At 38.2% G+C, this 12,618-nt stretch overlaps 1 protein-coding gene across 3 annotated transcripts; it reads right to left on the minus strand.

The window, feature by feature from the left end:
- Nucleotides 1–210: 210 nt before the first annotated feature.
- On the minus strand, nucleotides 211–12,614 carry L3HYPDH (trans-L-3-hydroxyproline dehydratase). Of its 3 annotated transcripts, none has more exons than XM_033404668.2 (5): nucleotides 11,991–12,613; nucleotides 9,063–9,232; nucleotides 6,460–6,582; nucleotides 6,207–6,371; nucleotides 211–1,509 (listed from the first exon to the last, which is right to left on the minus strand). In XM_033404668.2, exons 1-5 carry the CDS (start codon nucleotides 12,496–12,498, stop codon nucleotides 1,384–1,386), a joined length of 1,092 nt encoding a protein of 363 aa, XP_033260559.1. In that variant the 5' UTR covers nucleotides 12,499–12,613; the 3' UTR covers nucleotides 211–1,383. The 3 variants fall into 3 exon arrangements, with proteins under 3 accessions (XP_033260559.1, XP_004279343.1, XP_033260560.1); XM_004279295.3 differs by having other exon boundaries at nucleotides 6,234–6,371; nucleotides 11,991–12,612; XM_033404669.2 differs by lacking the exon at nucleotides 9,063–9,232 and having other exon boundaries at nucleotides 11,869–12,614.
- Nucleotides 12,615–12,618: the final 4 nt, after the last annotated feature.

Below are 12,618 nucleotides of genomic sequence, written 5' to 3' on the forward strand. Positions count from 1 at the left end.
ATTACAAAATGCTATAAACTTCTAAACAATCTATGTGTCTTTTTTTCTTCAAATTAATGTGACTTGTGAAATTTAGAGAGCAAATAGTGGTTCTATTTCTATTAAAATAAAGTACAGCAAATCTCCCTAATCTGTAGGAAATTTCTTAGTCATATTTAGTGTTATTTTTTGGAGGTAAGTGAATTTTTTACCACAGATTTTAAGAGATAATGAATGGAAAACATTAGTTTTTGTGTATTTAATAGGGAAATCAAGAACATTAACTTTACAGCCTTCCTTTTGGTCAGGTAATTCAATCAGAGACCTAATAACTGGGTCTACACAGACTTGCTGGATGATACAGCCAGTTGAAATGAATTGATTATTTCACTGTATGCTCAAAAAAAGAAATACTATTACCTCAAAAAAGAGTATACTGATTCAAGGCTGACAGAGTTCAGAGCACAAATTAAGGTCAAAACAATGAATCTAAAATAAACTGAGAAAATACCCCCCACCCACCAGAAAAAAAGTCTACTGAATATTGAGAAAATCACATGGTGAATAATTTTTAATACTTCATTTTATAATGACTGATAATGATCAAATTTTATTTTTTAACAGGTTCACAATTAACTAGCAAGAACGCCAATAGTTAACATGTCCTTCATGTTTTAAATTACCTGGCATGTAGTTGGCAGAGTATGTTGACTTGCCCCACTGTAGAGATTTATTGATTGACTCCTACTGTGTACCTATACTTCAGTAATGCAATAAACAACCCCTTTTATAACAGCCTTAAAGGTATATCAAAAGCCTGATTCTTGATCTTCTCTCACGAGTTTACGGGTATAGGAGCTGGGCTCTGAAGCACAGAGGACATCCCTGCAGCAGCTACAAAAACTCTCACCCAAAGAAGCTGACCACCCCATTACTTCCCAGTTTATGACTGCTAAGTGCTGAGGACTTTATAATAAGCTGTCTCCCTTGCATGCTGCTTAGAGAGAGGGCATTATTTTACTCAAAAACTGGAAGACTAAAATAATGAACTTGTAAGACTCATTGCTGTGAGGGCTACAATTGAAGCTATTGTTCAAAGAGCATTTAAAACAGAATATTATAGTAATTACCACAGAGGAATATTTAAAAGTAACAAGAACTGAGGTTTTAATTTTACCTGATACGTTAATAATTAGAAAAGTATTCTGCATTTTGTATTCTATAAGCAATATACCAATACACATGTATAAACAGGAATAATGACTTTATATTTAACCACAGTGTATTATTTTAAGAAGAATGTTAGTTGGCTTACATGTACAATTTGGATACAGTTTTCCACGTAATTCAGAGAAAATTTACTTATGATAACAATTTAAAGAAAGCCCTTAAAAGTCATATAAGTCATTTGAGAAGAAATCCATCCCTCAGTGGGTCATCATCTTCTACTGTAAAGTTTGCTGTACCTGTGTAATGGGCTTGTCCAGATACTTCCACTATAACAGCTTTAAAATCACCACATTTTACTTCCTGAAAAAAGAAGGTAAAAGGAGAATATCAAGATACTGCCCTCATAGTTTATCTAGCCTAAAAGTTGTATCCTCAATTTTTATCATTTTAAAGAGAACCCAAGAGTTAATCATATAGGCAATGGGAGGTTTTTAAGGTAAGTGACTGGATTTGTGTTTTTTATTTAGTTTAGCTGTAAAGTAGGGAACAAATTGGAGAGGAGAGAGACTAGAAACCCAGCAATCTGTTAAGAGGAACCTTAATTCATCAATTAAATCTAGAGACAGGAGGGCAGTTTTTAGAGAATGGAGAACAAAATATAGAGATACTCTGGAGGCAGAATTGATAGACCTGGGGACTGATGCACATAGGAGGTGAGGAATAGAGATGAGTTAAATATGACCATAGTTTCTAGCTTGGAAGTGAAGCTGGCGCCACCATTAGCTGAGATGGGGAATGAGACAGGAAGAACACATTTAGGAAGGAAGAACTTGTAAACAAGTTGAGTTTGAGATATCTCTGGGACAATCATCTTGAGATGAGTTTAGTGGACAGTGTCAGACTCAGGAGAGAGGCACAGGTAAGCATGGTAGGGATGAAGCTTTGGGAGTCATCATTAGTGGGTGGTTGAGAGTTGAGTTCACTCTCACGTGGGTGAAACTGCCCATCTGCATCAAACGTTTGCCTAAGAGCAAGAAAATATGGTGGTTAACAGTACAGGCTCTGCTCAGAGGGACCCACATGCATAGCCTGGCTCTGTTACCTGTCTGTTTGACCTCTGGCAAATTATCTAAACTCTAATTCTCCATTTTATCACTTGTGAAAAAAGGATGATAACATTACTGACCTCAGAGGATTCTTGGGAGAATTAAAAGAGACGGTATATGTGAAGTGCTTAGCTTGGAAATTGACACATAGTCAAGCACCCAATAAACGTTGTCGATTATTATTTTGTCTTGAGTCTCAGACTTGAAGATAACGTATTCCAAGTTTTTGCATATAAGATAAATGGTTTCATATCCCATAAGATCAGCGTATTATATATGAATCCCTAACTTAAAGCAAATTCCATATTCAGAAAAGAACAAACTTTAAAAACAGCTACATTAGGATATAAAACTCTTTATTAGGATAAGTTATCTGCTATATTAAAGGACTCTTTGTGAGTAGATTCATTTATTAGATGCAATTTAATCATACTACAGTAGAGTTTACTTACTACTATGAGTAAATTCATTAATTAGTTGTTGGCTCATTTATAATTTGATTCCGTTACAAAAATACTTTCCACAACTTTTCAGGACTTTCACATCTTATTATATAAAATGGAACATTCCTATAGAATAAAAACAAAAAAAATCCAAACCCTAATTTAATGGTTCTCAAACATTTTGGTCTCAGGATCCCTTTATACCCTAAGATTTGAGGACCTCACCCACCATTACCCTGATACCAAAACCAGACAAAGACACTTAAAAAAGAAAATTACAGGCCAATATCTTTGATGAATATAGATGCAAAAATCCTCAACAAAATATTAGCAAACCAAATCCAGGAATGCATAAAAAGGATCATACACCATGATCAAGCTGGATTTATACCAGGGTCACAAGGATGGTTCAACATATACAAATCGATCACTGTGATATATACTACATTAACAAAAGGAAAGGAAAGACAAAAACCACATAATCATCTCAACAGATGCAGAAAAAGCATTCAACAAAATTCAACATCCATTCATGATTAAAAACTCTCATCAAAGTGGGTATAATGAGAACCTATCTCAACATAATAAGGGCCATTTATGACAAACCCACAGCTAGTATAATACTCAATGGTGAAAAGCTGAAAGCCTTCCCACTAAATTTAGGAACTAGACAAGGATGCCCACTTTCACCACTTCTATTTAACCTAGTATTGGAAATCCTAGCCATAGCAATCAGACAAGAAAAAGAAATAAAAGTTATCCATATTGGAAAGGAAGAGGTAAAACTGTCACTATTTGCAGATGACATGATACTCTATATAGTGAACCCTAATGTCTCCACTCTAAAACTATTAGAACTAATAAATAAATTCACCAAGGTTGCAGGATACAAGATTAATATACAAAAATCGGTCACGTTTCTACACACCAATAATGAAATATCAGAAAGTAAAAAACAATCCCATTTAAAATCAGGTCAAAAAAATAATACCTAGGAATAAACTTAACCAAGGAGGTGAAAGACCTATATGCTGAAAACTATAAAACACTGATGAAGAAAACTGAAGATGATTTAAACAAATGAAAAGATATCCCATGCTCTTGGATTGGAAGAAATAATATTATTAAAATGGCCATACTACCCAAAGCAATCTACAGATTTAATGCAACCTCTATCAAAATACCCAGGCCACTTTTCATGGAACCAGAACAAAGAATCCTAAAATATATATGGAACCATAAAAGCCCCCAATCCTGAGAAAAAAGAATGAAGCTGGAGGTATAACCCTCCCAGACTTTGGACTATACTACAAAGGTATAGTAGTCAAAACAGCATGGTATTGGCACAAAAACAGACAAATAAATCAATGGAACAGAATAGAGAGCCCAGAAACAAAGCCACACACCTACAGTCAACACACAACAAAGGAGGCAAGAATATACAATGGAGAAAAGACAGTCTCTTCAATAAGTAGTGTTGGGAAATCTGGAAGAAGAGAACATAGGCACTCTTTGACATAAGTAGTAGCAATATTTTCTTGGATCTATCTCCTAAGGCAAAAGAAATAAAAGCAAAAATAAACAAATGGGGCCTAATTAAACTTAAAGGCTTTTGCACAGCAAAGGAAACCATCAATAAGACAAATAGACAACCTATGAAATGGGAGAAAATACTTGTAAATGATGTGAACAACAAGGGCTTAATTTCCAAAATGTACAAATAGCTCATACAATTCAATATCAAAAAACCCAAACAATCCAATCAAAAAATGGGCAGAAGGGACTTCCCTGGTCGTCCAGTGGTTAAGACTTTGCCTTCCAATGCAGGGGGTGTGGGCTTGATCCCTGGTAGGGGAGCTAAGATCCCACATGCCTCAGGGCAAATAAACCAAAACATGAAACAGAAGCAATATTGTAACAAACTCAATAAAGACTTAAAAAATGATCCACATCAAAAAATCTTTAAAAAAAAAATGGGCAGAAGACTTGAATAGACATTTTTCCAAAGAAGACATACAAATGGCTAACAGGCACATGAAATTGTTAGAGAAATGCAAATCAAAACCACAATGAGGTACCACCTCACACCAATCAACATGGCTGTCATCAAAAAGTCTACAAATAACAAATGTTGGTGAGGATGTGGAGAAAAGGGAACCCTCCTATACTGTTGGTAGGGATGTAAGCTGGTGCAGCCACTATGGAAGACAATACAGAGGTTCCTCAAAAAATTCTACTCCTGGGTATATATCTGAAAAAATGAAAACACTAATGCAAAAACATGCATGCACCCCAATGTTCATAGCAGCACTATTTACAAGAGCCAAGATGGGAAAGCAACCCAAGTGTCCATCAACAGATGATTGGATTAAAAAGATGTGGTGTACACACACACACACACACACACACACACACACACACACACACACACAATGGAATATTACTCAACCACAAAAAACAGTGAAATAATGCCATTATTATGGATGCCATTATTATTATTAACGTGGATGGAGAGAATATTGTGCTTAGTGAAAGCCAGACAGAAAAACACAAATACTATATGATATCACTTATTTGTAGAATCTAAAAAATAATACAAATAAATGTATATGTGAAACAGAAACATACTCACAGATATAGAAAACAAACTTGTGCTTACCAAAGGGGAAAGGAAAGAGGGTAGGGACAAATTAGGGGTATGGGATTAACAGATACAAACTACTATCTATAAAATAGATAAGCAACAAGGATATACTGTATAGCACAGGGAATTATACCCAACATCTCATAATAACCTTCAGTGAAATATAATCTGCAAAAATACTGAATCACTATGTTGTATACCTGAAACTAACAAAATACTGTAAATCAACTATACTTCAATTTAAAAAGATTTTAGGACCTCAAAGAGTTTTTGTTTATTTCGGTTATATCAATTAATATTTTCTATATTGGGAATTAAAGATATTTGTTAAGAACCTGCTGTATAAAAACAGTAAATAAAATTCTAAAATTAAAAAAAAAGATATTTGTTCATTAATGCATTTAAAAATAATAAACCGATTACATTTTGTCATAAACAAATTTTTGTGAAAATAACTATATCTGCCAAAACAAAAAAAAATTAATGAGAAATATGGCATTTTTTACACTTTTGCAAATCTCTTTAATGTCTGGCATAACAAAAGGCATCTAGTTTCTTGTATTTGTTTCTGCATTCAATCAGTTGGTATACCACCCATCATGTAGCTCCTGGAGAACTCCACTGTACATTTGTGAGAGAATGAAAGTGAAAAGGAAGCAACGTCTCAGTATTATTATGAATATATCTTTGATTTTATGGACCCATGGATAGGACCTCAAGGTCCTTTCCACACTTTGAAAACCAATATCCTAGCTGAACGGAAGTTTTTTCAGGCCTGTCTTAAAATTCTCTTCTAAGAGCTAAGTGAAAAACTTATGTAACACCCACCTTAGTTCTCCACAGTCTCAAAAGTAACATACTTACAAATGAGAAGCTAAGGGTGCCACTCACCCTCACAGCCTTCCCTGTGAATACTGAGCCGGTTGCACTGCTTTTAAAGGCTCTGGTCTGGTTCAGTTCTAGAAGCCCTTTGTAATACTGTAGGGCAATTCGGGCTGTCACTCCTGAGCCGGTAGGACTTCTGTCAACCTGTCGCAGAATAAATGAAGATGAGAGTGTTCACAGTGTTCTAGTTCCATATTACCTGGCTGTGTGCCTAAAAATTCCAGTTTAATACCTGTTCATCTGCAAACACACAGATGTTGGTGGTTGGTTCCTCACTATAAGCGTCTTTTCCATCTGTTAATATAGTTCCATATAGAAAGGCAAGGTCTTCGCTGTCAGGATGATTAATTTTAAACTGTAAATAAAATAATTATCAACCACACATAAAATAAATATTTTCATTCAAACTTATCTTTTAAATAACATATATGGGGTACTCAGACATAATTTTTCCATCTTTATCATTTAAAAAATATTTTTGGGTCACAGCACTAAATACTAGAAATTATGTCTTTCTCTAGATGAATAAAGATAGTTTTGTTGGAAGTTATGATTTTTATCATAACTTTGAGCCCTTTCTAAGGAAGTCGGCCTGCACATAGCCTCTACTAAAGGAACAGTCCTATTTTATACACATACCTCCCAAAACACATACTCTTTTAACCGCTGACCCCAGCACTGACCCCAGGATGGTCAATTCACAGGCCACCCATGGCTGCTCAAGCAGGAGGAGCTAAGGCAATCCTACTCTCACCCTCAGGAACTTGAAGGGGATAATGTAGAAAAATCAAGCAATGAGTATCTAGAGCTGAAATTAATACCACTGATAGATACAAGAACTGTCAGAGGCCATGAGCAAGCAAAAAGTATAAGGATGCAAAAGCTATTAGGTAAGAGAAACAATTGGATGGGTCAAAAAAGACTTAGAAAGGATGAAGTCAGTATCATAAAAAGCAGCAGGTACACACAGAGAAAAGCAGGCACTGGCAGGGGAGCTAGGTCACGTCAGTGGTAAAGCTTGGTCAGGTCCAAATGTGCGATGCTTCCTGAACTTGGGAGGTCTGGTTGTTTAACTTCTGGATTCCTGTAATGCCTGGTAGCTTGGCTGAGATTACTATAACCTTACTTCCATTGTATCCTTACAGTTAGTATATTCCACTACCACTTACCTGTCATTTAAAGCAGTTGAAGAGATTTGGATTCTTAAAATCCAAAGAGTCCATCTATAACCCAGTTAAAGAGGCCCGTATATTGGATCTTTGTTCTCTGACCTCTTAAAGCCCCTATGCCCCACCTCCACAATAGCACCAGTACATCACACTGCCCACAGGGATGCTTCCCCCACTAGACTGAGCTCCTTGAAGGTCGTGGGGTTTGGTCTTCCTCTGGGTCTCCAGCATCTAGCATGGTGTCCGACATACAATAAGTCCTTGATAAATGTTTGCTAAAAGGACAAAGATGAATTTATTTTATATTTACTTTAGCTCCCTCCCCCCGGCAAATGGCCTTTGCCTAAATCTGCATTAGCAGTATGAATAATCAGCAATTCACAAAGTAGTCCTACTGCCTGCTTCACCACTGACAGAACTACTCATATTTTTTTCAGAATCCTTCCTCCCTCAAAGTCCACCCCTTGCCACCTTGGTGAGAAGTTCTAGCTTTGAGAACTTCAAAATTACTCCTTTTATTAAGAAAACAATGCCTTTTTCTCTTGATTTTATTAAAAATAAGGTCAAATTATTTTGTGTCAAACTGTTAAACTATTAGCTGTCTGCTTACTAGAACAGAAAATGGATGTAAATTCAGAGTTTCAGAAGTTACTATGATAAAATAATTCTACCTATTGGTATTGACAGTCCTGGAAAGATGATAATTTAGAACAGGGATATGGTATATATTCATTTTGTTATTTAAGTTATTATGTTAAAATAAAGCCTCAGATATGTTAAATAGGCCCATAAATAATTAGTAGAAGTATATTAGATTCTATCTTTCCTAAGTTATTTTTTACTTAGAATGATAAATTCTCATATGCTAAAATATGTATATGAGTTTTATATATAGATCCCAGTTAGGTAAAATTGAGTTTTATATATAGGTCCCAATTAGGTAAAAAGGCACACTTTGGCTAGAAAGGAAAGAATATTCTAGAATTATTTATTATCTAAACTGATTTTATAACAATAGTTTTCCCAAGCCAAACTAGAGTTACTTGAGTGGTTATTTAAGTAACTTCTTAGCAATATAGGAAAAATTCACTAACTAGGAATTAATGTTCTCTGTGAAATAAGAGAAAGTCTGATCAGATTTACTGAAATCTATTTTGTAAGCTGTATTTTACATTCATTATTTTCAAGGTTTGCAGAATGACCACATATATCAAAGCATTTCAAATTAGTGGAATATTATATAATACATTTTCTATGTTTAAGTAACCACAAATTATATTATTATTATGTATTATTAAAGTTAATAATAGTTACCATTTATTGAACATTTACTATGGCTAGGCACTATTCTAAGTCGTTTACACATATTGACTTATTCTTACAACTCCCTATGAAGCAGGTATTTCATAATTTCCATTTACAGCTAGGAAAACTGAGGCACATGGAAGTTATGTAACTTGTTCAAGGTTATAAAAGCTACAAGTAGCAAAACTACAACTACCAGGTAGTCTTGCTCTAGAGTCTAAGATTATAACCAGTACCCTATTCTTAGTACTACTGATAATTTGAACTCAGAGATATTTAATTTTCTGTATAGACATGTCATTTTTATCCCCTCCATGTCACAGAGGAGGGTATCTGCTATGATAGCAGCATCTGTACTGACCTGAGCTTTCACTGCTTCTGTCACTGCACTTGCTGCATCCATGAGGTCCCTTGTCTTTGTGGAACAAACATCAAGTCCTAACTTTTCAGCACTAACAAACGCATAAAACGCGCCACCATATGCAATGTCCACCACCACCTTTCCATGACCGGGAACATCCACTAGGAGATCTAAAAAAGATGTGTTTGAGAACAAGTTTGTTTTAGTATTTCAGCAACAAAATTCACCGCATTTTAAATATATGTGTATTTCTGGGGGTTAGGTTGGGTGTATCTTTTCCTACTGTAAAAAGGAATGGAGCAAAAATCCATTTTCAAAATGAGTATGCATCATGTAATTAATAATAGACCTTTAGCTCAGTACATCTTTCTATTTTTAAGTTAATGAGGTTTGTATAAGTTTTAGAACATGAATGCCATGTTTTTCCTAAATCATACATACATATTTTGTTAACTATTCTGAAGATCTTTTCTAGAAAACATCATAGAGGCAGAGAGAGAGGAAATTCTGGGACATGAATGTGTGAAAACTATGAAGGAAAATGTAGGTGCCTCTCATGCAATTATCAAAAAAGGGGCCAGCCTGTGGAAGGATGAAGCTAAGTCAACCAACAGGGCAGAGAGGGGTCTCAAATTCAGAAATTAAGTTGTGAAAAATAAAATAGTTCTTGTATTCCTGAGTTTGCACAGTGAGTCATACAAAGATACCAGGGGGCTACCAGTTAGAGTAGAACCACAGGACCCTTTTAACACATGATGTGTCAAAACAAAGCAAGTTTATAATCAAAGGAGTAAAACACACCTGTGGAACTTAAGAGCAAAAGTGAATCAAAAATGTCTTTATCTTGATGCTGATGCAACATGAAAAGCAGGTTTAATGAAAGGAGACTCAGGAAATAGATGGAAATGTGGGACTGCCAGAATGGGGAAAGCTAAGTGTGGCTTTGAAGTCCTCATGCGTAAAATGGAATTGCTGTTTCCGTCCTAAAGGGATTGTTTTGAGAATTCCATGTGATAATGTGTGGGGAATAGTGGGCACAGCTTAGGAATACAATAAATGTTAATAGTAAAGCCAAAAGTTTAACTTCCAACTGGAACAGGGCTCTTAAGAGGACAGATATTTACATTTGCCAATCAGCATATTCTTCTCTGAATTTCATTTATTTACACAACAAATAGTCACTGACTGTGTACTGTTCTAGCACTTAAATACAGTGAATAAAACTAAAGAGTCTTCATGTTAGCTGGGTGGAGTGGAGATGAACTCAGCAATCCTGAGGTAGGGACTGTTGTCATCCTCATTTTATAGATGACATTGAGGCATGGAATCCCTTCCACAAGGTCACAGAGATGGGGAGGGGCAGAGCCGTGATCTTGGACACTACCCATCTGCCTTTTATGCAATTTTCAAAGTAGAGAATTTAAGGATTTCGTTTTCTTAATGGCTCAAAGTGACCATTAATGCCCACTGGTTATAGTATGGTCACACAGTGATGCTTTCAGGAACTACTGTGCTTGTGGGGTTGACTGCCCCTGCCCTAACCTACCCCAAACTATGATGTATGTAGTTGGTGATCCTGCTGCCAGCTGTCATTTCCCACAAAATCTAGAGTGCTTCTAATCTGCTGCTGGGGTGGCCTAAGGGGAAATCAGGTAGCCAAGCTAGTTAACTGCTGAGATTTTTAAAGATGCAATCCTAACATAAATTCCTGTCTCCCTCAAGTTCCCTCCCAATCCGGACGTGACACCATTCTTTCTGGGAAACTGGCATCAGTTTGCCCAGTGGCATTCTTTATCAACTTGTGTGTTTCAGCTGCCTGAGGTATTCTAAGACTCTCAAACACCTGGGCTATTACTGCATCATTCATAACATTTATAATCAGGCTAAACTTGAACCCAAATCCACGAGGAGGATCAAGATCAAATTAACAGAATGATTTGCACAGCTGGAAGACTTTGAAGAAAAGGAATGATAACCCTATTGCTGGATTGACTAAATTAGCTCCCAGCTCACTTCCAGTCAGACTACTAAAGCATCTTGATAGAATTCAGCCTTTGCTGATGGAATTTGTAGCAATCTCCCTCTTTGTAAGGATGAATAGTTACACTCTGTTTTACATGACATACAGGCTCTGTACTAGAGAACCCACCAAAGCCTTTTAAAGGCCCTGCACACCTAGAGAACTGTAACTAGCAACCCTATATATTCTGCAGTCTTTCTATGTCTAGGAAGATGTTTTTTTAAAATTCTAAGTACCCTGTATACTCATTAAATCCTCAAAAAAACCTCAATGAGATAACAAATGAAGATACAATGGACACGGAGGGCGTCAGTAATTTGACTAAGTTCGCATAGCTTTAAGGGTGTGTCAGGATTTGGACCCAGGCAATGTCTGTACCTGTTCTTAAAGAATTAGACCAGCAACATCTGTATCTTCTCGAAAATATTTAATTCTTCCCCCAATAAGTGGGGAAGGCAATTTTTACAGATGACTTTTAGTAACGTGTTTACTAACTTGTCAGGGTGTAATAATGTGTCTAGCAATCATATTCTAGCCAGCCTGGAGCTCCGGTTCTTTGCACTTTCCTTGACCCTAGTGGACCTTGCCTTACCCAACTGTGAAATCTCTAGGAATGCCTGACGAATGGAGAATGAGTCGCTGAGTACGGGAACCACGGAATTCTGTACCCCTCAAGACTCTCCCCAAACCACAGACGGATAGATCTGCGGGGTAATCAAATTGCATGCACCACACAAATTCGCAAGGGCAAGGTGCTGACACACACTTGCAGTTATTTAGAATTACCTTTTTACTGATTGTAAAGGCTTTGTGGGGTGGGTTAGTTGCGGTGCGTGGGTTCCAGCCCAGAGAGACAGTGTAATTAGTTGGGTCCTGGGCTGCAGGGCCGGAAGGGTCCCGCCGGTTACCTGTGGCCAGCGCGAAGGCCGGGACGCTGTGGAAGCGCACCGGGCCGCCACTGCGGCCGCCCTCGCACTCCACGAAGGCGGCTACCAGCCCGCACGGGCAGTGGATGTTGACCAGGGCCTCGCGGGCGCCGGCGGGGGGCGCTGGCACCAGCCCGAAGTCGAGCGCGAACCGGCCCAGAGCCAGCACCGCGTGGCCGCACATGGAACTGTAGCCCTCGTTGTGCAGGAACAGGACGCCCAGGTGCGCGTCAGGCAGCTCGCTCGGCACCAGCACAGCCCCGTACATGTCCCGGTGCCCCCGGGGCTCGAACATGAGCCGTCGCCGCACGTGGTCGAGGTGCTGGCGCATGTAGCGCTGCTTGGCCAGCAGCGTGGGGCCGACCACCTCCGGACACCCAGCCAGCACGATGCGCAGAGGCTCGCCGCCCGTGTGCATGTCCACCACCGACAGAGCCGGCGTCCTCGTGTCGTGCGGAGGCAGCCGGGGCACAGCCGGCGGGCTCGCCATCGTCTCCGTCCAGATGGGGAATCGACAACCGCACAGCCGCTCGCGTTTCCAACCCGCCTCCTCCCCGCCAGAGGGCCAGGCCGCAGCGCCACCTGAAGGGCGGGGCCTTCGAGCCGAGAC

Source organism: Orcinus orca, chromosome 2, assembly GCF_937001465.1.
Source record: "Orcinus orca chromosome 2, mOrcOrc1.1, whole genome shotgun sequence".
In the NCBI taxonomy this organism is placed as follows: Eukaryota; Metazoa; Chordata; class Mammalia; order Artiodactyla; family Delphinidae; genus Orcinus; species Orcinus orca.

Bases quoted from the DNA above. Each gene is read 5' to 3' on its own strand.
- L3HYPDH (XM_033404668.2), bottom strand. From the start codon at position 12,498: ATGGCGAGCCCGCCGGCTGTGCCCCGGCTGCCTCCGCACGACACGAGG. The intron at 9,233-11,990 runs GTAACCGGCGGG...CATCTTTTTTAG, and splicing joins GGCCTTCGCGCTGGCCACAG to ATCTCCTAGTGGATGTTCCC. The intron at 6,372-6,459 runs GTATTAAACTGG...ATTCTGCGACAG, and splicing joins GTGTGTTTGCAGATGAACAG to GTTGACAGAAGTCCTACCGG.